This window comes from Lactuca virosa, chromosome 7 (assembly GCF_052849685.1).
Source record: "Lactuca virosa cultivar CGN04683 chromosome 7, Lactuca_virosa_CGN04683_v6, whole genome shotgun sequence".
NCBI lineage: Eukaryota > Viridiplantae > Streptophyta > Magnoliopsida > Asterales > Asteraceae > Lactuca > Lactuca virosa.
In genome coordinates, this window is record NC_136432.1 from 45,659,915 (window position 1) to 45,685,466 (window position 25,552).

The window sequence follows — 25,552 nt, forward strand, 5'->3', positions numbered from 1 at the left end:
AATGGTTGGTAACAAACAATAGGTTTTCTTATTGTAGAACATTTATCACATGTTTTCACACTTCCGAGCGTATGAGAAGAAATGAACATTGTTAGGAAGCTTGTACAAAACTTAATGCAGTTTTTCAATACAATCTAAGAGCGTGTTTAGGTTGAATTAGTAAAGCTAGGTCTAGTCAAATAGCGTGTTTTGGTTAGATAATTTAGCAAGCGAGAGGTATTAGAGCGTGTTAATATCTTTCAATACCAACTTAGAATAGTAATCACAAATTACATCAAGTCATAATCAGGTTAAATGACAACATTGAGAACTAGAACTGGAAGCACTTTTACAACTTGTTTACAAATCTATTTCATTTTCTGCATGTTTCAAAGTTGATTGTTATTTTCATTATTTGACTTTTGCAAACAAAACCCCCTTTGTGACCAAAGTACTTTATGCAAAGAGGTATATACTTTTATCCCGTGTCTCTGTGGTTCGACCCTGCTTGCCTTGGACTACCTTTTTAGTGCATTAAAGCAGTGTATTTGGAGTCTGTTGTACCCCTATTATTTGTTGGGTTTGACACGCCCTAACAAATTGGCGCCTTTGCCGGGGACACAGTGTTACTAATTGTTTATGCCTAGATCTTTTCGTACAGGTATGCCATTGCCAATTGACTCGGAGATAGAGAAGACTGCAAAGAGGTTATGGAAGCAAGCCAAGCTTCGTAAGAGGCAACCGGGTTCCGGGACTTCTTCATCTTCTAACCCTCCAGTAATCAACATTTGGGAGGATATACTCCTCTCAAGTGTATCCGCATCCGAAACAGAAAGCCTCCCACTCTTATCTCAACCAACCTCACCCAAAAATACCACTCCACCATCTTCACCTACTTATAATATCCCAAACACTATACCCACAAAAACTTCAACCACTACTCACACCATGGGAGATAACCATGGAGGGAATCCACCTCCAAACCCACCACCCGAACAAACTCTCCGTCAATGGTCGAGGCAAGAGGTTACTCAACAACCTCTTTGCATCACATATCCGGCAACCACCAACCTAGAACTGAAATCCGGACTCATCCACCTACTCCCTACCTTTAGAGGCCTGGAAAATAAAGATCCTCACAAGTTTCTAACTGAGTTCCATGTTGTATGTGTGGGCATGAAACCACACAATGTCACGGAGGATCAAATCAAGCTTAGGGCATTCCCCTTCGAAGTGCAAGATGCAGCCAAAGACTGGCTTTATGACCTCCCACCGGGGACGGTAACTACTTGGGTAGATCTTGCGAGGTTGTTTTTGGATAAATACGTCCCAGAGATGAAAGCTTCAGCCCTACGGAGGGAAATCATTGGAATCAAGCAACATAAGAGAGAGGCTTTCCACATATATTGGGAGAGATTCAAGAAACTGTGTGCCCGCTGTCCTTAACATGGAATTACCGAGTATCAGCTTCTCTAATACTTCATTGAAGGCATGACTCCAGTGGAAAGAAGACTTCTTAATGCCTCTAGTGGCGGATCTTTACCCGACAAGACTCCCACCGAAATCCGCAACTTAATCAAGAACATGGCTGAAGATTCTAAGCATTCAAGTCATGATGAAGAATGGTACACGGATGCACCCCGAGGTGTAAAGGAAGTCCAAACTGCTCAAATTGAAGCTCAATTGTCCGAGCTTACAAAAGTGGTCATGATGCTAGCTAAAGAAAAGGGTGTGCAGCCCACACCCTGCCCTTGTGGTATTTGCACTCAAGTGGGGCACCCAACTGACATGCGCCCTCAACTTCAGGATGAGGATTATGAAGAAGCAAAAGCCATGAGAGGCTTTTCTGGGTCAAACCAAAGGGGATTTGAGCAGCCAAGGGGTGATCAAAGATGGAACAACAATCAAGTTTGGGGAGGTAATCAACATGGAGGTTATCAACAGAGACCACCAATTCCTCAACATCAACAAAGACCTCCATTCCCACAACAAAATTACCAACCGAGGCAACCACAACCTCCTCCTCAACAAGCCGGGTCCTCAAGTATGTCCTTAGAAGACATAGTCAAAAGCCTTGCCACTAGCACTCAAAGTTTTCAGCAAGAAACCAAGGCAAGCATCAAGAATCTTGAGCAACAAATGGCACAACTTGCTCAATCGGTGAGCAAAATGGAGAATCAAGGAAAGCTACCTCCTCAAACTGAAAAGAACCCAAAGCACAATGCTTGTTCAATTAGCTTGAGGAGTGGAAAGAAATATGGTGGCCCGAAGATGCCCGAAGAAGAAGAAGAGGAGTTGGTGATAGAAGAACCACCAAAGAAGGATGAAAAGAAAGAAAAAATGGTGGAGAAAAAGAAGCCGGAAGAGAAAGAAGCAAAGATCACACCACCACCTTTTCCATCAAGATTGAGCAGCAACAAAAAAGAGAGAGAAGATAGTGAGATCATGGCAATGTTCCAAAAAGTTGAAGTCAACATTCCCCTCTTAGATGCGATCAAACAGGTACCTAGATATGCTAAGTTCCTTAAGGAACTTTGCACATCTAAAACGAAGCTGCGAGGTAATGAAACAGTGAAAGTAAGTGAAAATGTTTCTGCAGTTTTGCAGAAAAGGATGCCCCCAAAGTGCAAAGATCCGGGTGTTTTCACCGTTCCTTGCAAATTGGGAAACCTTTATGTCCCCCGTGCTATGCTAGATTTAGGAGCTTCAATCAATGTTTTACCATATTCTGTTTATAAATCTATTGGCATAGGCACTTTAACAAAAACCGGGGTGATTATCCAACTTGCAGATCGTTCTATAGTACACCCAAAAGGTGTATTAGAGGATGTTTTAGTGCAAGTTAATGAGCTTGTCTTTCCTGCAGATTTTTATGTGCTTGATATGGGAGATGATGACCACCCAACCTCGAGTTCCATACTTTTAGGTAGACCATTCTTAAAAATAGCAAGAACAAAAATTGATGTCTACAATGGTACATTGTCCATGGAATTCGATGGGGAGGTCATCAACTTTAATATCTATGAAGCAATGCGGTACCCAAGTGATGTTCATTGCATAAATTTTGTTGATATAATCCAGCCTTTGACTGAAAAGTGTTTTGAGTTGACTAACCATGATTTGTTGGAGTTAGTTTTGAGCAGAAATTTTGATAACAACTCGGTCAAAGAGATTGCAGAAAATTTCAAGTTAGATGAAGAGTTGCTGGAAATAGTGGAGTTCATGGAAGAAAGGAAGAAAATGAAGTATGATAATAGCAATGTGAAATTGCCCATTTCTAACACAAAACTTCTTCCTTGCGTTGTGCAGGCACCTAAGCGAGAATTGAAGACTCTTCCAGATCATTTGAAGTATGCATACCTTGGAGAAGAGAAGACTTTGCCTGTCATTATCTCCAACAAGCTATCCATTGGAGAAGAAGATGAGTTGGTGACTTTGCTGAAATAGCATAAGAAAGCTATTGGGTGGACAATTGCTGACATAAAAGGGTTTAGTCCTTCCTTCTGCATGCATAAGATTCTCATGGAGGAAGACTTCAAACCAAACCGAGAGGCACAAAGAAGATTGAACCCACCCATGATGGAGGTGGTAAAGAAAGAAATCATGAAGCTTTTGGATGCAGGTATGGTCTACCCTATCTCAGATAGTAAATGTGTAAGCCCCGTTCAGGTAGTCCCGAAAAAAGCCGGGGTCACCGTTGTCAAAAACTCCGAGGGGGAATTGGTACCCACCCGTGTGCAAAACGGGTGGAGGGTTTGTATCGATTATAGGAAGTTGAATGCTTCCACCCGCAAAGACCACTTCCCTTTGCCATTCATCGATCAGATGTTAGAACGATTGGCCGGGAAATCTCACTATTTCTGCCTTGATGGTTTTTCTGGTTTTCACCAAATTCCGGTTGCCCCGGAAGACCAAGAGAAAACCACATTCACATGTCCCTTCGGGACCTTTGCATATAGACGCGTGCCCTTCGGCTTGTGCAATGCACCCGCGACCTTCCAAAGATGTATGGTGAGCATATTTTCAGAATGTGTCGAAAATATCATAGTGGTTTTCATGGACAATTTTACTGTTTATGGAAATTCTTTTAATGAATGTTTGCAAAATCTCACCAAAATCTTACAAAGGTGCATTGACACAAACTTAGTCCTTAATTATGAAAAATGTCATTTTATGGTTGACAAGGGCTTGATACTTGGACATGTGGTATCACAAAAAGGTTTAGAAGTTGACAAGGCCAAAATAGATGTTATTAAGAGCTTACCATACCCGACAAATGTTCGGGAAGTGCGTTCTTTTCTTGGCCATGCAGGTTTCTATCGGCGGTTTATCAAGGATTTTTCCAAAATCACGGTGCCGATGTGTCAAATTTTACAAAAGGAAGCCGATTTTGAGTTTGGTGATGCATGCAAAAGTGCATTTGATCATTTGAAGGATTTATTGACATCCGCACCCATCATTCAACCGCCAAATTGGGATCTTCCATTCGAGATAATGTGCGATGCTAGCAATACCGAAGTTGGGGCGGTATTGGGTCAAACGGTGGATCGAGCACATCATGTCATTTACTATGCATCAAAGACCCTTGATAGTGTACAAAGCAACTACACCACAACAGAAAAAGAGTTGCTTGCTATTGTGTTTGCACTAGAGAAGTTCCGACAATATCTCCTTGGAACTAAAGTGATCATATATTCGGACCATGCAACCATAAACCACTTACTTACAAAGAAAGATTCGAAGCCGAGGTTAATATGGTGGATGCTGCTTTTGCAAGAGTTTGATATTGAGATCAAAGATAAAAGCGGGAAAGAGAACCTAGTCGCCGATCATTTGAGCTGAATAGTCCAACCCGAAGATGCGACTCCCATCCATGACGCATTCCCAGACGAGTACTTGTTTGCTATCCAAACACCACATTGGTATGCGGATATATGCAACTTCATGGTCACGGGAAAATTCCCACCCGATCTCACGAGGTCACAGAGAGATAAGATCAAGAAAGATGCAAGAAGGTACATTTAGGATGAGCCGTACCGTTGGAAACATTGTGGAGATAAGGTAATAAGAGGATGTGTTGAAGAATATGAGGTACAACCTATCCTCAACTTTTGTCATAGTTATGCTTGCGGAGGGCATTTTGGTCCTCAAAGAACTGCCCGGAAAATTTTATACTGTGGATTTTATTGGCCTCGACTCTTTCATGACTCTTACACTTTCAGTAAAAAGTTGTGAGAGATGTCAAATGATAGGTTCTTTGAGTTCCCAAAACCAAATTCCCTTGACCCCCATCTTGGTTTGTGAAATATTTGATATATGGGGTACTGATTTTATGGGTCCTTTTCCTTCATCCTTTGGGAATTTATACATCCTTTTGGCTGTTGACTATGTTTCCAAATGGGTAGAGGCAAAGGCAACAAGAACTGATGATGCTAAAATTGTTGTAGACTTTGTCAAGGCTAACATTTTATGTAGGTTTGGAACTCCAAAAGCCTTGATCAGTGACAGAGGCACACACTTCTGCAACAAAACTCTTGGATCAGTTCTCAAGAAGTATGGAGTCCAACATCGGGTGTCCATGGCTTATCACCCACAAACAAATGGACAAGCTGAAGTGTCAAACAGAGAAATCAAGTCCATACTTGAGAAAACAGTGAACACAAACCGCAAAGATTGGAGTTTGAGATTAGATGATGCTCTTTGGTCATACCGCACTGCATATAAAACTCCAATTGGGATGTCACCTTACCGACTTGTGTTTGGCAAAGCTTGTCACCTCCCTGTTGAACTGGAACACAAAGCTTTCTGGGCTATCAAAAAGCTAAATATGAAGATTGATGAAGCGGGTGTTCACCGAAAGCTAGAGATTCAAGAGTTGGAGGAAATAAGAAATGAAGCATTCGAGAGTTCACGCATCTACAAAGATAAGACCAAAGCATTCCATGATAAGTACCTCTCCCGTAAGACCTTTGAGATTGGCCAAAAGGTATTACTCTATGACTCTCGACTTAAATGGTTTTACGGTAAGTTACGGTCCCGGTGGGTGGGTCCGTTTATTATTACTAATGTATTTGATCATGGTGTAGTTGAGATTAAGAGTAACAAAACTGGAAAAGTGTTCAAAGTTAATGGTCACAGGTTAAAGGTTTTCTATGAAGGTTTCCAAGAGAAAGACATGGAGGTTGATAGCTTGGAACGCCCGGACTACATTGAGTGAATCTAAAGGGAAAAGTCGAGCCAACAACTTAAAACAAGGACAGCTTACCGGGAGGCAACCCGGGGGTATTTCTGTCTTTTCTTTACAAACAATTTCCATTTCTTTGAGTTTTTGGTTTTCAATGTTCCAAATGCATTCAAACATGATTTAAAATCACCAAACGGACCTTGGGAAGCAAAAACATTTCATTTGAATGAGAGAGAAATTTTTGGTTTCAAAAAGTGGAAGTGACAATCAGAAGGGGACACGGCCCGTGTTCCTCTTGCCTTATAATGAACACGGGTCGTGTTCATCAATAGCCAACAATCCCGCAGTCAGAGGAGTACACGGCCCGTGTTCCTTTTGCCTTATCATAAACACGGGTCGTGTTCATGCATATCTCAGGAATCCTGACCCCAACACGGGCCATGTCAATTTGGCCTGTGGGAACACGGGCCGTGTTCGCGCAGCAGAGCATGTTGGTTTTAATGCTAAAAATCGGGATTTTTGCCTCATTCTTCCACACACTCATTCCAAAACAGCACCTTTTCCCCAAGAAAACCCCAAGGTCCGATTTTCATCAAAAACCTCTTGATTCTTCATGATTTTGGCTTAAATCTCCAAAAAGGTTTGATTTTCATCTTCCCCACTTCATCTCCTACATCTAATACACCATCTTATTGCATTTTCATGGTGGATTTGGGGGTTTTGACAAACCCTAGGTCCGGAAATTTCTCAAAATTTTGGTGTTTTGTGCTTAATTCGTCATGTAGGAAAGCTTGGGGAGGTTGAAGAAGGTTGTTCTCACCAACAACGACACCTTTCCACTAACGATTCAGTACATTCTTTCCTATTCTTCACTTGTGGAATTTTTGTTCTTAAGGTCAAATTGCATGTATCTGTGGCCATTTTGGACTTGACAATAACTTGGACATCATTCAAAACTGAGTTTCCCGCGAATTTTTGGTGGCCAAACTTCAGTTGACTGGACCCGTCAACAGTTGACTTTTTGACCCGTTGACCAGTTGACTTTTTGACTTTACCCCAAATTTTGCATATGGAAGGTGAGAGTTCTAAACGACCTCGGCACACCAAATCGTCGGCCCGCCGTCGTAGGTCCCCATCGCCGCCGCCCAGGTCCCAGTCACCCCCACCTTCATCTCCACCCAATCCGACACATAGTGGTGTGGTTTGTAGTGGCCCAATTCAAGCCGCCAAACTTGAGGCCTTTCTCCAACACGCTTACACTACCCAACAATTCACGCATGTGCCATCTCTCCGTGAGTTGCACATCTACAATCAAGTCCACACATTGTTCCGGAACATTGGATGGCAGGGGTTGTTAAAGGTCCACGAACTCAACTATAAAGTTCCAACAACCGAGTTCTTATCTTCATTTGATTTGGACCATAGTGTCCTACGTTTCCGGCTTATGAACCAAGATCATGCCTTGTCCCTAGACCAAATCAACGCCATAGTTGGGGCCCCCACAGAACACACCTTTGGCCCCAATGACCCAATCCCAGGATACAGTGATCTTACGTGGTGGACCGACCTTACCTGTCAGCTTCCCTATGTCTCAAGTTCTGCTAAGGCCTCATCTCTCATCCACCCTGTGATGAAAGTGGCCCACAGGATTATTGCTTCACTTGTCGTCCCTAGAGAAGAAAGAAGCACCATTAGCGCCCTTGAGCTCAAAATACTCTATGTGATGGCCCACCCGGACGATAATCTCATTCCTCACTATGGCTCATTCCTTTGTAACAAACTCACCCGCCTCAGCACATCACGGTCCGGCAAAATATCTTGTGGTGGCATTGTCATTTTATTGGCCAAAAGTGCTCCAGTCCGGGCCCCATATCCCGGAACTCACCAACCCCTGCCCGGTGAGACCTACCTGACCACGAGAGTTCTTGAGTCTATGAGAATGTTTCGGGCGGAGGACGGGCACCATAATTGGACCGTGGGTCAAAACCACGATCCAAGGCTCCTCATCACCCCGGAGAACCGGGAAATCCTTGCCCTCAAGCGTCCTAATAATTTCACCGACTGGAAAATCAAACCATATCTCTTCCTCTGATCCTTCTCCGAAGAGGAAGAGGAGGAAGGTGAGGAGAGTGACGGGGCGGCACCACAAAACTCCCCTCCCATGGGTGGTGCTAGCTCATCTCATCATGCTGGACACCCATCATATCACCAACAATATATGGATCAATTCCAATCGATCCATACGCGTCTCGACTCTTACCATCAAGATGTCACGAACCTAACCCAAAGTTTTTCCGCCTTCACCACTCAATACGCTCGAGATCAAGAGCATCAACGCAAACATGAGGAGGACTTTTGGGCTTGGACCCAAAATCCGAGCTACTATCCTCCTCCTCCTCCTCCACAATAGGTTGTTCCGCCCTCTCCAAGCATCGGGGACGATGCTTATCTTTAAGCTTGGGGAGGGGTAGAGTTGTACATTAGGTGCATGTTCATCCATATTCATGCATGCATTTTTCAAAAAAAAAAATTTACCTTTCTTATTTTCATTTTCCTCGCATTCTGCATTTATAAAACCCAAAAACATTTTTTTTCTCAAGTTTTTACATTCCATCATTTTCATGCATCATCATCCAAAAAAAAACTTTATACGAGATGATGACACTCTTTAGATACGATAGCTCCATGAAGTAGGAAAACGAGAAATCAAATGAAAAAAAATTCCGAGGCAACCGGATAGTTGCCGGAAGTGTAGAATCAGCTATCATAACTAGGGGACCCAAACACCGTAATTCGAGACCCCAGCCTTAGATAATAAAAAAATGGAATACTGAAACGTTTTTGTGGGCGGTAATAACAGCTTTAGGATGATATGCTTCTGAATGTTTAAAAAGAATCCCTATCGACAACTCTGGACCCACAGAACACGGACCTATTTGTTGACACGCGTTACCCTCACGTTAACAGAGAGCTTAAGTATCAGATCCACACAGTCAAGAAAGAAGAAAGGGTACAACTGTCACATCCAGTACCCCAATCAGAATTTCAAGTGCCAAAACGAAGAAACTTACAGAAAGTCAAAAGTTGATTGAAGAATTCAAAGCTCAAAATGAAGATACAAATCCAAGTTCAATCAAAAATCAAAAGCCGCCTCAAAGTCAAATCTGGCGAAAGAAGAAAAAAAAACTGTGTGATATGATACTTGTGGCTCTCGAAAAAGTGAAAGCATAAGAGCTGGGCCCCTTCGGGTGGGCTCACTGTTTCATCGAAAGCTGATTCGTAGTGACGGGTTCTTAAGGATGCGTCGATTCTGATTTTTGGCCATCTAGTCTTAAGGACATGAGATCCGGACTGTGTTATTTTCGCCCATAAAGCTAATTAAGGTATGAAGTTTAAATAAAACTATGGTTGGATTATTGGGTTACACCGTTTAGGGTCTTCCTCACTTTGGGAGTCTGTGATATGTGGAAGGTAGCAGGATGGTCGCCTAGGTATCAATGATTGGAGCCCCATTGATGTAAGGTCTGATCGTATATGTCCATATTTATAAAAATAAATAAAAAGATTACTTGTGTTCTTAAATCTTTCCTTGGTTCAATTTTTGTTCCTTAAGTATCTTTTGTACGTATGTTTCTTTTTCATGGTTTTCATTGCATGCATTCATTCCTAGCCTTTAGAATCTTTCTGTCCCTTTTTGTTCTATGTTTCTTTTTGCCATATAGAAATCGTCCTATTTCGTCTGAGTCTTGTTCTTCCATGAGGACAAGAAAGGTCTAATCTTGGGGAGATTTGTTAGGTGTATTTTGTGCACCTTTTTGCACACCTTTTAGTCCCATTTCATGCATCTATTTAGCATAATTGTTCTTCCTTTTTCTTGTATTTCATCATATTCATGTTAGTCTCTAGAACAACCTTATTTTCACACTTTCATGTCTTTTTCAGGTAAACCGGAGCTTGGAACACGCTTTGGGAGGTGCCGGGAAGCATTGGTGAAGATTTCGGGATGATCGGGCGAAGAACGAAAAAGTTGGAAAAATCAAGTTTGGAGTCGGAGTCAGAAGGGTACACAGGCCGTGTTGGATTTACACTGCAAAATCAACACGGGCCGTGTTGACCAAAAGGAAAGCTGTTGACCAAGCTGAACACGGGCCGTGTCATTTTTACCTTATGCTGAACACGGGCCGTGTTCGACCCAAAAAAAAACTAACTTTTGGCAGTTTTCCTATTTCTCATATTACGGAAATTGGGTCATTTTGGGGACAAAGACAACATATCAGAGCACATTTTGAGAGGGGATTTCGAAGGTTTTTTTAAGGATTTGATCATTTATCATTTGGAAACATTATTTCTCTTATTTGTAAGTTGTAATTGCACATTATTTCCATCTTTTATTCTTGTGATCTTGTTCTAGCCATGTGTGGCTAAGAAACCCTAGTTTCTAGTTCTTGTTCAAAACATGTTGATTGCTTGACTTGAAGCATATGATTTGATGTTTGATTTGTGATTCTATTCTAGTGATTATGTTCTTGTTTAAACTAGAATCCTTAAATTTGATTTGTGTTTGATTGGCTACTTTCATGAATTGAATTTTTGTGTAGTTAATTAACTTTTAGGGCACCTAATGATTCTATAAAGTTAATGGTTGGTAACAAACAATAGGTTTTCTTATTGTAGAACATTTATCACATGTTTTCACACTTCCGAGCGTATGAGAAGAAATGAACATTGTTAGGAAGCTTGTACAAAACTTAATGCAATTTTTCAATACAATCTAAGAGCGTGTTTAGGTTGAATTAGTAAAGCTAGGTCTAGTCAAAGAGCGTGTTTTGGTTAGATAATTTGGCAAGCAAGAGGTATTGGAGCATGTTAATATCTTTCAGTACCAACTTAGAATAGTAATCACAAATTACATCAAGTCATAATCAGGTTAAATGACAACATTGAGAACTAGAACTGGAAGCACTTTTACAACTTGTTTACAAATCTATTTCATTTTCTGCATGTTTCAAAGTTGATTGTTATTTTCATTATTTGACTTTTGCAAACAAAACCCCCTTTGTGACCAAAGTACTTTGTGCAAAGAGGTATAGACTTTTATCCCGTGTCTCTGTGGTTCGACCCTGCTTGCCTTGTACTACCTGTTTAGTGCATTAAAGCAGTGTATTTGGAGTCTGTTGTACCCCTATTATTTGTTGGGTTTGACACGCCCTAACAGGGACCAGACCTAAAACTCTAATGGGCCAAGCCCATTGGCCCATAGGCCCATGAAGGTTGTTAACCAATCACAATCCGCCATGCAACATCTTCTGGAACATTCTTCAGCATTATCATCTTCAAGGAATACTTAGATCAACATGTCACAACAAAGGAATCAATATGGTGCATCATGTACCAAGATGGTCCATGATGGCGCAATAGCTTCTTCATGGGACAACAGCAACCCTAGTTGGCGTAACAGGGATCTAAATGGCGCAAGAGCATCAAGTATGGCGCACAACATCAATCTTGGAGCAACAACATCACCATGAGTAACAGGCACATGCATGGCTCAACAAGGCCATGTATGGCTCAACAGGAAAACAAGATGGTACAAGCGGAGAACAAGATGGCGCAAGAGCATCCCTCTTGACCCATCTATTCATCATGTGGCGCAACAAGGACCCCTTGTTGCTCCATATCCCTTCCAAGTGCTCTAAACCTCTTCCAAGTGCTCCAAACTCCTTCCAGGTGCTCCAAACCCCCTTGTACACGATCCGTTCCTTTGGCACTTGATCAATTCCTTTGTATGATGATCCATTCCTCTCTTAGAAGATCGTTCCTTTGTCACATGCTCCATGAACACCAAGTGCTCCATTGAGGTCCAAGTGCTCGAAATGCTTCATGAACATGATCCAAATGCTCCAAATGATCGAGTCACATTTAACAATTATGTTAGGATGCTAGGAGTCTGCATGACCCTTGCATGTGTTACGTGCTGCTATGTATATCGGGCTGGGCTCGATGCAAGGCAAGGCCTGTGGACTGGAACATATGCTAATGTTAGTGCTCATTATATGTATTAGCATGATTATGTGATATAGATTGTATGTGTATAGCGGGCGAGGCCCAGTGACAGGCGAGGCCTGAGAATGACAGATCTGTATACTGAGCGGGGCTCGATGCTGGCGGGGCCCGATGCTTGGCGAGGCCTGATGTCGGGCGGGGGCCTAGTTTATGATTTATTACGTATGGTATGGGGTTGTTTAGGGAACTTGCTAAGCTTTGTGCTTACGGTTTTCATTTTATGTTTTAGGTACTTCCAGTGGCAAGGGGAAGAGCTCGAGATGACTGCATCGCACATACCATATGGATTATGTTTATGGGACACACTATGATTTTTGTTATGTTTGACATACTTATTTTATTTGGGTTGTATGAACACTGATTTCGAATACTGTTTCTACTTGAATGAAAAATGAAATTTTTGGGTCATATTTTTGGGATGTTACAAGTTGGTATCAGAGCTTTGGTTTGAAGGATTTGGGCACACTCTCGGGTGTCTCTAAACTCAAACTAAGGATTTGGTAAATTTTTTCCAAAAAAAAAATATTTTTTAAGAAAAACGGTTTTCTAAAATAAGAAAGAGTGTGGTGCATGCAATCAGCCGAGCTCAAGTAAGTTTTTCCAAATTACCCATACATGTTATTTGATATGCTTTGATCTGTGAATCTGTGAACCACATGCTAGTTAGGACTAAGGATCTGCTCATTTTTTGCATGATAGAATGCTAGGGAGATGTATATGTATGTCTGTTGTATGAGCTTGTAGACTTGCATGCTAGTACTGATCAGTCAGTGATAGGATGGCCTGATTAGGTTATGCTTGGTACTGATACTTGATGCTCGAATGTTGCTTGCTTTGTGATTTTAAGAGTTCTAACTAGCTTCGGCTAACTACTAAACGAATATGCTAAGTTACATATTATCGGAACTAAATAATTTAAGAAGGTTAGGTTTTAACTCTATTGCGCAACTCTTATTTGAGTCCAACCGTTGTAGTGTGAGACCTCTCATTCGAAGAATTATCTAGTTTTAGTGATATGTGATGGTATTCGTGAGTTAGTTAGAGGGAGATAGAGGGAGTTCCTTCTGCAGCTGATGGCGGATAGTGGTATGGATTTTGCCCTAGGAAAACCTAGGATGAGATCTAATGCTGGGAGCCTTATCTGTCAGGGAGGATTAGATGGATTTAGAGTAACCTGGTTGAGTCAAAGAAATTCTTGAGGAAAGTACAGATGGATGTGGAAGTTAGTATGGTTCCGTGCTACTGGAAGCAGAGGATCTGTACTCGATTCAAGGAGGGTTGCGATAAAATCAGGGAGCTTGTAGAGTTGTGATTCCTCCGATATATATATATATATATATATATATATATATATATATATATATATATATATATATATATATATATACTAGTAGCGTACCCGCGCGATGCGGCGACAACGATTTGTTTCATTTTGGCGATTAATTTTCGAACAAAAGTTAGTGTCATTTCGGCGGTCGTCAAATCGCTTCCTTTCGATTTGTTTCATTCCAGCAATTTGTTCCTTTTAGCCTTTTGGAGATAAATAGTTTCTTCATATGGTTTAGTTTTTCTTTTGTAATGCATTTTCGAGATAAAAATAATAGTATGTTCAAAATTACATAATAGCTAGAAATTAAATTTTTACATTTCACGTCATATTTCAAAAACGTACAATGCATCAAACATATGATATTCCAAGAAAACATATAATCATCGACAAATGTCATTTCATTCTAAATTATATCACTAATATCCATACACAATTGTATTTTGCATATCATGTAAGACTTCTCGATAAACCACGTTTGATGTGTAAACTCCAGCTTGATTAAAATCTTTAGTAGGCTTCACTAAGACTTTTGTATTGCAACGTAAAGTTGTCCAAGAGAAAATACCGATTCAGGTAGAAAAACACCAACATTTTGAATTGTCTGGCCTTGAGCTTTAAAAAGAAAAAAAATATATGGAAAATAAACATTTATTTAGTTTATACATAAATAAAATTAGTAAAACTTATGCCTACGAAAAAAGTAAAATAGGAGGGATAAAGACTTAGAGAGGTATAGAGAACATAGTAGGAGTAGCACATTAAACGATTTTATGATCTATTATGTCCGAATCCAATTTACTTTTTTTTAAGGTAAAAGATAAAATCCAAGGTAGAGTATTACATCGATTAAAATATATTATAGATAAAAAAAATGCATATTTATATCTACTTGGTTTAGACTATAAGATGTTAATTTACATGAATTTGAAGTCTAAAACAAAAAATAACAAATAATATAATAAAAAGAAAAATATTCATAGAATAATATTTTTACATTAATTAATTTATTAGTATAAAAATTGTATAAGTTTTACTTTTATTTTATATGTTATTTTTGTCTTATAAAACCATTTTTATAATTATTTTATAAGAAATAAATCGATATAAGATTTTTGCAGTTTTTATCATATCTCCTATTAATATCACGTATATATAGATAGAGTAATCTTTTTTAGATATTCAATAATAATATTACTTTTTTTTAATATTATATTTGTTGTGAATTTTGATTAGCCTTACATACCTTTATTAACTTTACGAATAATAAACCACTAAAAACAAAAATTAAAAATTTCAAACATGTTATTTTCCAAAGTTGATTATGAAATAAATAATAAATAAATAAAACGCCATTAACACAATACCCATACGACATGGAATTCTAATAGACCATTACCAAATTAACGATTTGAGATGGCAGTGGTAGCCATTGACTTTTCTTTATGATTTACAGCTATGTTTTCTTAAACTAAATCATTGCTTTCTTCTTTAAATTCCAGCCAAACTAATTATTAAAAACTAATAAATTATAGAAAACTGTATATCCGTTTCCTATTCCTCCTACTAAACAGTAAGAAACTATGTTTATACCATTTTTATTAAATATTTTCATCTTTCTTTCTAAACTGTATAACCGTTTCCTATTCCTCCTACTAAACAATAAGAAACTATGTTTATACCATTTTTATTAAATATTTTCATCTTTCTTTCTTTCTTTCATTTGAGAAAGAGAATAACATATAATTTTAAACCACGAAATTAAAAGAATAAAATTTAGAAGAAATATGTAATGTTGATCAATGTGGCCAAAACATGAACCAGGAAACGGATTTAAGGTCAGATTTCCTCCAAACTTTTGGACCTTTATACTTCATTAAACATTTTTATATTAACAAAATATAGACAAAAAAAAAAAAATACACATTTCAGATCTGATAACTTAAAAACAAAAATGAAACTTCAAAATCTATTTGACGCATTTACTATTTTAGATCTAAAATGTACCAATCAAAACAAAATATATCTGATATAAAACAAATATTTTATCATATATTTTTAATACATATCAAATGCTTGTAAGATCTATCTTCTTAATTCAACATTTGCAGATCTGAAAAAGAAAAACAAACCATATGACATTAGATATAAAGAATGGTGATACCTGGAAATGGAATATATAAACCTTGAAAACATAAATAAAAAAGAGAGAAATATTTAGGTTTTCAGGAGTAAAGAAGGAGGTATAAGTGCATGTTTATAGACCTATGGTTTTCAGCTGATGTAGGTGGTTAATGGCAGAAGAGATATGCTTCAAGGAGATTGTTCGACAACTTGCATCTAAATTGACATCTATCCAACATCCAAATCTGCATCAAATAAAGAAAAATAAAGAACACAACCTTTTTTGGGGTTTGTAAAGAGATCCATCCCGAAAGAGAGAGGGAGAATGACTTGAGCAACTCCATTTGTGGAGTGGGGATTTGATGGCGGTACGGTAGATGACGAATGGTTTGGTTGTAGGTAAAGGTAAGTGTGGCATCAGTCTTGTTAATGGAGAAGATAGCAATGAAATTGTAGAGAGAGCGTAATCGGAGAATATCAAAAAGGTGATTTTAAATGGAATATGAACAAATAGTGTTTTATTTCCCTGTAAATACGAAAGACCCAACCCTTTAAATAGTGATGACATAGTTTTTAAATTATTGTAAATTTTAAATGTTTATTTGTGATTGGTTTAAACATGTTCATTTGGATCACCAACAATAATATAATCCTCACCATTAAAAAAAATCAAAGGTCCATATTTGCTCTCCTTGTTTTTAAGACTTTGTCTTAAATTTGATGGTCCCCACTAACATGTATACATTATAAAGTAGTTAGATATATATATATATATATATATATATATATATATATATATTCGATGTGTGTGTTCTGATGGTTTATGTGGTTTGTTTTCAGTATGGTGGTATAGCGGGGCAGACCTATCAGCAGTTCTGGTGCCGGGGAGTTTCTCTCGTCAGAGATTACTCATAGTATTCTTGATCAGACTACTGTGATCTTCGGCTCGGTCAAGGAGGGGATCCTGGAGGTTTTGGAGGAGCGTTTGAGCTCGTTTCGTTTTGAGATGATGGCTATAGCAGGAGCTCGATCCTTGACATTCAGGGAGTTTCAGGCTTGTGGAGCTGCTTATTATCATGGGGTGCAGGACCCCATTGCGAGTAGGAATTGGTTAGCAGATGTTGCTAACGCTTTCCGCACCAGTCGTTCTCCCGAGGGGGACAAGGTCAGATTAGCCTCCTGCCTTTTGAAGGACAGGGCACGAGACTGGTGGGAAGAGGTTGGTCGTGTTGTGGGTGATGATGCTATTGATGGGATGATATAGGATGATTTTTCGACCAGGTTCTGAGCTGAGTTTGCACCGATTATTGAGGTGCGGCAGTTGGCGCGAGAGTTGCAGGATCTCCGCCAGACTATTGAGACGGTGGCTGAGATCACCGCTATGTTCAAGGAAAGGGTGCTTCTGGTTCCACAGTATGTGGCGGACGAGGAGACGAAGAAGGCTCGATGTCATGAGATGCTGAGGAGCGACATGTTGGATAAGGTGTCTAAGTCCATAACTTATTTGGTATATACTTGACCCGACCCGACATGGTCCATTTGGGTTGCACTTCACCCGAACTATTTATATGGATAACATTATGAGAAGAGTATATTTACGGCCTACTAATATATTATAAGTTATAATATATTAATATGAAATTGTATTATTTAATTAGTATTGATCTTAAATTAATTATGAATTAATTTAGTGATCATAAGGTGACTAATTAAATAATGGGCTATTGTACTTATATAGTGTGGGCTAACACTCATAAGGAAATGGGCTAAGCTTGAATGGGAGTCCATGGAGCTTTTAACCCATGGATACTTGGAATAGGAAAAGACATGGGTTATTAGGGTTGGCATGGTTCATAACCCTAATCATCTACACTATATAAAGAGGCTTATGGTGCTTGAAAAGACACTATGTGTGTGTGCATAAGGTGTGGCCGATATCTAGAGTATTAGAGTGCTCTCTCATAAGTTTTCCAAGTTTGTGGTGATTTGTGATTTCCATTTGAGGCATTCACATTATTGGTGCTGGGCTCTCAAACTCCCAAGGAATCAACTCACTAACAAAAGTATGTAATTCTTCTAGTATCTTTTATGTTTAAAAGTACCCCATATATGCTAGATAGGTTATGAACCTTGGAAAATTATTTTGCATGTATTTTAGACAAACATAGATCCAAGGTTTCTAGGGTTGCATGAACACCTTAGGAGTGTTAGTTTGCTCAAAACCCAACACGACATTTGGCAGTTTGTGAGCCGATCTAGCTGTAAGACGCTGGAGGATATGATAGCTCGAGCCAGGGGGAGGGAGATTGACCTGGAGATGGAGAGGAAGAGGAAGCCATATGAGGTTCATACATCAGGGGGTCCGAGCAAGAGGCCCAAGGTATCAGATTCCAAATTGAGGGTCTATTAGGGTCGTAGCCGCTGTGACAAGTGTGGCAGGACGCACGAAGGACCGTGCAGGAGTGGCAGTGGTGGTGGTTCTGGGTGCTTCAAGTGCGGCCAGACGGGTCATTATAGCAGGGATTGTACTGCTACCACCACCCAGGGATCATACCTGATTTGCTTTCTTTGCAATCAGAGGGGCCACAAGAAGGCCCAATGTCTGAGTTTGGCTGCAGTAGGGCCGGTGTCAGCACCTGCTCCTGCGACTCTTCGGATTACTGACTGCCGTAAAGGCCGGGAAGATGCACCTGCGATGAAGAGCAGGGCTTTCCAGCTGACGGCAGAGGAGGCACGTGCAGCTCCCGGTGTGGTGGCCGGTATGTATATTCTCCTTATCGCTTTATTTATATTGAATTTCTTGCTTATGTTTGTGCGTTTTATTTTAGGATCGTTCCTTGTGAACGATATATTTACTTTAGTATTGTTTGATTAGGGGGCCACCCGATCTTTTGTATCACTTGCTCTTAGTAAGAGATTTGCTGGAGCCCCGGGGGAGCTGGATTGTCCTCTTGATGTTGAGATTGCTGATGATAGGACGGTTCGAGTTGAGAGGGTTCATCAGTCGATTGTGAGAGGAAGTTATGATTTTTCGAAGTTTCAACGCAACAGTGCGGGCACAGAAATCGAATTTTTGATCGGTCGATTTTTAGCCAAAATGATCTAAACGACAATTGATGATCTCATTAATAGGATTTCAACGATATAAATGGATGCCGTATGAGAGAGTTATGCATTTTATATGGGCTTTAATAGTCTAAGCAAGTGTAAAATAAATAAATTCAAAATTAGTCGACATAATCCAAATGAAAGTTGTAGATCCCATCGATAGCTATGCGTGGGAATAAAGAATGTAAAAAATAGAGCTCGCATGAAGAAGATATGTAATTTTGAAAATCTTAAGTTCGGCACACGTGCGTGCACGACGCGTATGCTTCTAGAAGCTGACCCATAGCACCAACCAGAATCTGACACGTGGCAACGCACCAGGACAAGCACGTCGACCATGTTTGTGGCGCACATAGTCCTGTGTGGGACGTGCATCTCCGAATTTGGCCCTATAAATATCTGCCTTTCCTCATTCACTCTCCACACTTCTCCAGTTCAATATCTCGAGTTTCTCTCTAGTTTAGCCCCAAATTTCCCAAGTTTTTAGTCTACGCTAAAGCTCTACAACCCATGAGTGTTTAGCTAGTTGTAACCTTCGAGTAGAATTTCCCGAGTCAGTATTCTGCCCGGTTAGGTTCGGGTTTTCATCAAGAATCTCTGTAAGTTAAGCTACATTCTACTCTTTTCAGTGTAACTTATATTTATAGTCATAAGTCGTTATTAACTCAGCATTCTGTCTCTTGATATAATCATAATTTTCAGTTTCAAATTGTCGTTTTAATGTATCAAGCTCAGTAATTAACTCAGCATTCTGTCTCTTGATATAATCATAATTTTCACATTTGTTACTGTAGTCTTCCTGAAGTCTTCTAAAGTCCTTTATTTTTGTTTCTAAATGGGCCTTTAGGGGTTTTTGTCATTTTCTAAGTTGATATCCTTCATATCTCAGGTCATCAACTTCTCTTTTTAATAAATCAATTTGTTCCCGAAGAAATTTAATCGTAGTTTCACAAGCTGGAGTACATGAAACTTCATTTACCGGAATGGATTCAGAACTCATTTTTATTTTATTTATTTATTATTATTTTTTTTAAATTCTTTGACTAAAAACTCAAAAGTCAACCTTAAAAGTCAAACCGAAAATCTAAATTTGAAAATCTAAATGTTAAATGAGAAAGTCAAAAGTCAAAATTTTAAGTAAAAAGTCAAAAATAAAAGTCAAAATTTAAAAACTAAAATTTTTGGTTGAAAATGTAATTTAAAAATGAAAGAAATTGATTTTTGGGGTTAAAAGAGTCAAATTTCGAAAGTTGGAACCGAGAATGACTTGTTTTGAATTAAATTTCGAAGGAGTGAAACAAAGTGTCCGCTAGTCGAGTTGGTAAAGCGCTTGTGTTGATCAACCAGAGGTCCCGGGTTCGATCCCCGACACCCTCAATTTCGCTTCACCTTTTTTTAAATAAGATGTTGTGCGAACTTCGGATCCTATGCGAGGAAGAGAAGCGATGCGAGGCCGGAAACCGAGGCGTACACATGCGAGCCGTAAACTCCGAGGGCCGTAATCTCGGACCGCAAACTCCGGCGCCGTAAACTTCGGCCGCAAACTCCGAGGCCGTAAACTTCGGAAACCCTAGCTGCTGGCCGTACACGCCGCCACTCCCTCGCTGGTTACGACCAAAAACAGCATTTTTTTTTGCCCCTTTTTGCTCCAAAACTTGATCAAAAACCCGTTTTTATGAAAAACGCGAAGAACAAACTCCCCTTATTTTGCCAAGATCTATCCAAAAACGCAAAAATCCTTCAAAAATAAGATCAAATGAGCTCCAGATCTGACAAAATTGACTGATACAATCCTTGCTCTGATACCAATTGTAAGTCCCTAATCTGCTTGTGTATCAATCAGATCCAATTGATGGTGCGAAATCCCAATCAATTGGATGATGTCAGATCAAATAGAAGTGAAGGGGAAGAAGAATAATATGAATCTTGAATGTATTGATGATATGAATTAAGTTCCTTACACAAGATTCACTTTTTCTCTCTAACACACCTTAGAATACACACACTTAAGCTCCTCTTGGCCGTACACTCTCTTCTGTTCATCAATCCCTCCTCAACCACCTAACACCTATATATATACCTGGAGAATATGGGCCGTAAATGGGTTTACGGCCGTAAACCTGTTTACGGCCGTAAACACCCACCTGGCCGTAAACCTGACCGTAAACTCATAAAATATTACATAAAAATACAATTGCTCAGAAAAGCAAAGTATAAACCATAATTTTGACCCAACACAAAACCATTTCTCACCCCAAGTTTAAACGACGTGTCATCATGGGCCTACAAAACAATAAATGCTCATCTTTTCCCGGAAAACATTTCTTTTTGATTTATTTTAATTTAATCTGATAATGGTAAAAACCCAATGGTTTTTAGCTTTCACAACTGTAATTAAATTAGTACCATCGATTTTTAAAATCCGGAGGTATAAAAATCCCCTTTTCTTCCCAAGAGAGATTTTACGCTTTCAGCACTTTGATCAGACGAACTTCATCTTCTTCACCTTCTTGCAAAAACTCTTTCAAGCAAGTTCTTCAAACTTTTCTATAACAATGGTGAATGCGGTTTATCGACGAAATAATTTAAAGCTTTTGGTTCAGAACGACCAACTGGGTCTGAATCAACAATTAAAGACCTAACTCCATCAATCGCAACCAATAATTACAGAGGAATCTTTGAAGATCACAACTCGTACAATGAAGCAATCAAACTAATGATCAAATTTCTCCCAACTCACCCTCTGTTTGGAGCCTTTGATTCTTTTACTGAAGCTGTTCCACAAGGAGCTCTTTTCAAGTGTGCATTCTCTGCATTCAGACCTAATGACAAACCTCAAGAAGTTCATCTCAATCTCATCGATGATTCTCTGGTAGTATTGACCAAAGAGAAATTCCTTTCTGCAATCAACTTAAGGGTGCTTCCTTCAACCAAGATCTACTCTTCAATCACCTCAGATGTCTTCTCTGCTCTATACCAAATGGGGTACCAGGTGAAACTCAAAGGAGTCGGTGAATTCAAGAAGAGCAAATTGCCTGCTGTTTGGCAATTTGTGTGTCACTTTGTGATCCGTTGTCTGTCAGGCAGAACCGGAGGGACGGACAACATCGGAAAGCAATTCCTGGACATCGTATGGAGTATTTTCACAAGAAACCCTGTCAACTATAGGCAAGTCATATGGGAAGACTTCCTGCAGTACATCTCCAAGGATGCCACGGAGGAAGGCATGACATAACTCACTTTTGGTAGGTTCTGGTCTTTATGCCTTGTGGATCTTCACAAAGATGCTAATCTCAACATGGGAAACGACACCAATCTCTTTTTTGCACGCGATCTTAAAAGGTACAATCCCTCCAAGGATCAATCTATTTTTGGTCCCATTCATCGTCTGCCTATGTATATTCTCGAGTCCATTGGACGTACTATAATAGAGGTAGCTGATCACATTATGGCTACGAGTGATCTTGCTCCATATCACTCTTCCCTGCCAAGGCCCATTTAGCTTACCGGAGTCCAGGACCCGCAACCAAAAATAAAAAGGGTTAAATCCCTTGCTAACTCGAGAAAAACACCTATGAATGTTGTTACTAAGGGAGCTGGTCCCTCAAAGAAGAAAAACTCTAAGACCTCTGAGCCTACTCCTAAGACTCAACTTTCTCCTTCCAAGGTTCATGACCCACCTGTTAATGTTGTTGATGACAAACAAAATGAGCCTTCGGAATCCGTAAATGTTTTTAGATGGAAAAAGTTGAAGCTTACTCCTAGTCACAGCCAAATGCAAACCAAGGCAAATGTTGGAGTATCTCAAAAGACTCTCGTAGCCTTTCGAGTCACTGTAGACTCACCTACAAGAACCCCAACTCACTACTCTGATACAGTGAGTATATCAGTTTCATCTCATAATGGAGACATACCCCCATCTGGAGCCCAAGTGGATCCAGATGTTAATACTTGCCCTAAGGTCTCCAAGGCTTCACATCTGTACGTTTTCACTCCCGAGGAGTTGCACTCCATATTTCTTCGTGTCACACATACAGATCAAACGCCTGTTGCACCGCAGGGCCCTTCTTTAGTGGTCCTAGCCGGAACAGAGCTGAGGCCAAACTTGATTTTAGATCAAGGTGACCAAGGAAGCTCTGGAAATCCTATATCGCCTACATTACACTCAAGTGGTTTAGGCATGGTGAGCACAAATATGCAAGGATCCATGAAGCTGAGGGACACCTCGACGTGTAAAGGATTTTATAGTTATGCATCCGATGACTCTTGGTCTCGATATCGCCCAACAATAGAATCTGGGCAAAGGAAGTTTGAAGCCTTTAAAAGGGCTCTGTATGAAAGAAAAAATCAACTGGTGCAACAACAACAACAAAAGGAAGAATATCTTCTTCTTGTGGTGAAATATTGGGCCACCATGATAAACAATGCAAAGACAGTGCATGACATTCTAACTATTCAACAGTGGATGTCAGAAATGGATAACACTGTTCAAAAGATCCAAGAAATGGAGAATGTTGTTGGTACTTCCAAGCCTCCCCAACACAATGAAGCTCATGATTCCAATGATGATGGTACAACTATAAAGATCAGCTCTGCACCAATGTTTGGTCTCGATGATGATAATCTTGATGATGTTCAACAACCTCCGCCTTCAGAGGACTTCATCATGGTTCTCGATGACGAAGAATCAAGTGGTTCTATGCATTCCACTTCAAAGCCGAAACAGAAGAAGAAAAAGAAGATAGCCGTCTCTAGAAAATAATTCCTTGACCTTTAGGCTAAAGTCGACCAAATTCTAGCCGCAGTCTCTTCCAGGACCCCGCAGAGCACTGAGATTCCAACACCGCAATCACTCATTGATCGTGTTGAAGTCTTAGAAACCAAAGAAAGAATGACTGCGAAACGGATTCTTCTATGCATCGAGATGTACATCAGGAATCTCGACAGTTGAAGAATGGCTGATCACAAAGAACTTATGTCCAAGGCCGAAGACCTCATCAAGGAAGTGAAAGAGCTAAAAACTGAACTCAAACAAACCATTCATTCTCAAGCAAGCAATTTAAAGAAGCTTGTTGAGGAAACTCACACCGCATATGAATCAGGGTTTGCAGTACTTCAAAAAACAATCAAGGGGTTGAGAAGATCACTCATTGCCAAACAGAGTGTTGATGAAATCCCCCGTCTCACAAAGGAGATTTCTCAATACCTCTTCAATCCGGAGATCCCCAACAACAAAGAAGTGTGCGCCCAGATGAAAACACAATTCGATGCCATATTTCAGAAGATTGATGAGTTGAAATATTGGTTTGAGGAGCAGATGGAGCCTGCTTCCTCAAAAAGGGGAAGTAATAGTGATCCAAACAGAGGGATAATAATCGAAACAACTTCGTCTTATGAATCGTCAAAGTCCAAAACTCCTTAAGTTAATAATTTTCAAACTCCCCCTTCAGACTCAACCTCCAACCGCAGAGGTCAACAAAGAACCAACTCTATGGTTATCTCCTAAAAATCCAACTCCTCAAGGTTCACCTCAACAAAATCCTCCTCATCTCAAGAACTTAGAAGAAGAAATGTCATCTGACCACACCAATGACTCCCCTGGAACAACACAAAAGAAAAGTGACTGGAGTGATGCCAAGTTTACGGAACAGATCTGGAGAGCATTAGGGTTTGATACTATGTTTGATGAATCCTTAATCAACTCATGGGTAAACCCTACCCACAGATCGTTGGATTATGATTACAGACCAATTCTCACGTATGCTGAACCACCATCAGATGGGTATTGGTATATTCCAATTTCTCCAAATTTCAAGTTTTTCCCAGTCTTTCAACCTTTTAATCTTAGCATTCTTGATGACAGAATACTCACCATGGAGTTTGAACACCTGAAACTCTTCGATGCAAAACACGGTTCAAAATTTGAGAGCATCTAGTCCAACGATAGACCAGACGGGGTCAAAAATTACAAAGTCAGGAAATTCATGAAATGTGAATTTTTCCAGTATACCCTGACCCGAAGAGGAGAAGTGTATGTTAGATCTTAGGCTGACTTCGTGTGCATCCTTCGAATTTTATGTTATTGGGTTATGAGATACTCTGATTTTCGGGATGTTACAATTTGGTATCAGATCCCTAGTTTGAGTGAATTGGTTGAGCATTTGTCTGAATCCAATCTCAAGCTAAGGATGTGTAAAAGTTTTCAAAATTGTTATCAAAAAATGTTTCAAATTGTTTTCAAAATTGTTTTCCAAATTGTTTACAAAGGTAAACAAAGAAGGAGGGGATGTGTACGCTTAGCCGAAGCAAGAAAGTGTACCCCAAGATACCCACACTATTATTTGCTTATGATGATTATGATAAAACTACATGCTAGTGGTAGGCTAGGGATCTTCATGAATTGCATGCTAGAATTGTCTAATGTATGATGCCTGATAGCCTAGAAGAATTTCTTGTATGTTAGATGAAATTGACATCCTTACTATAGTTGCTTAGTGTATGCATCAAAGTTATACATAACTAAGATTTATAGCATGCGAATGTTTGATTTAGCCTTACTTCCTGTTCTTGTCTGATAAAGGGCTTAGGGCAGAATCATGTATTCAACTGTCTATGGGATCTATCTTAATGTAGGATTAGCATGCACGAGTTACTGCAGGGTTGGTGGAAGTTTCATGAGTGTGTACATTTTATAGTAGGCCAACATGAGGAATGATTAGCCACTCTTGAGATATTAGATGCAGGATGTATGTGTATCCTAGATGTTT

At 39.7% G+C, this 25,552-nt stretch overlaps 1 protein-coding gene across 1 annotated transcript; it reads left to right on the plus strand.

The window, feature by feature from the left end:
* Positions 1 to 1,470: 1,470 nt before the first annotated feature.
* Positions 1,471 to 3,426, plus strand: LOC145126597 (uncharacterized). Its single transcript, XM_079061930.1, has one exon. The coding sequence runs from the start codon at positions 1,471 to 1,473 to the stop codon at positions 3,424 to 3,426; it is 1,956 nt and encodes a 651-aa protein (XP_078918056.1).
* The last annotated feature ends 22,126 nt before the right edge of the window (positions 3,427 to 25,552 follow it).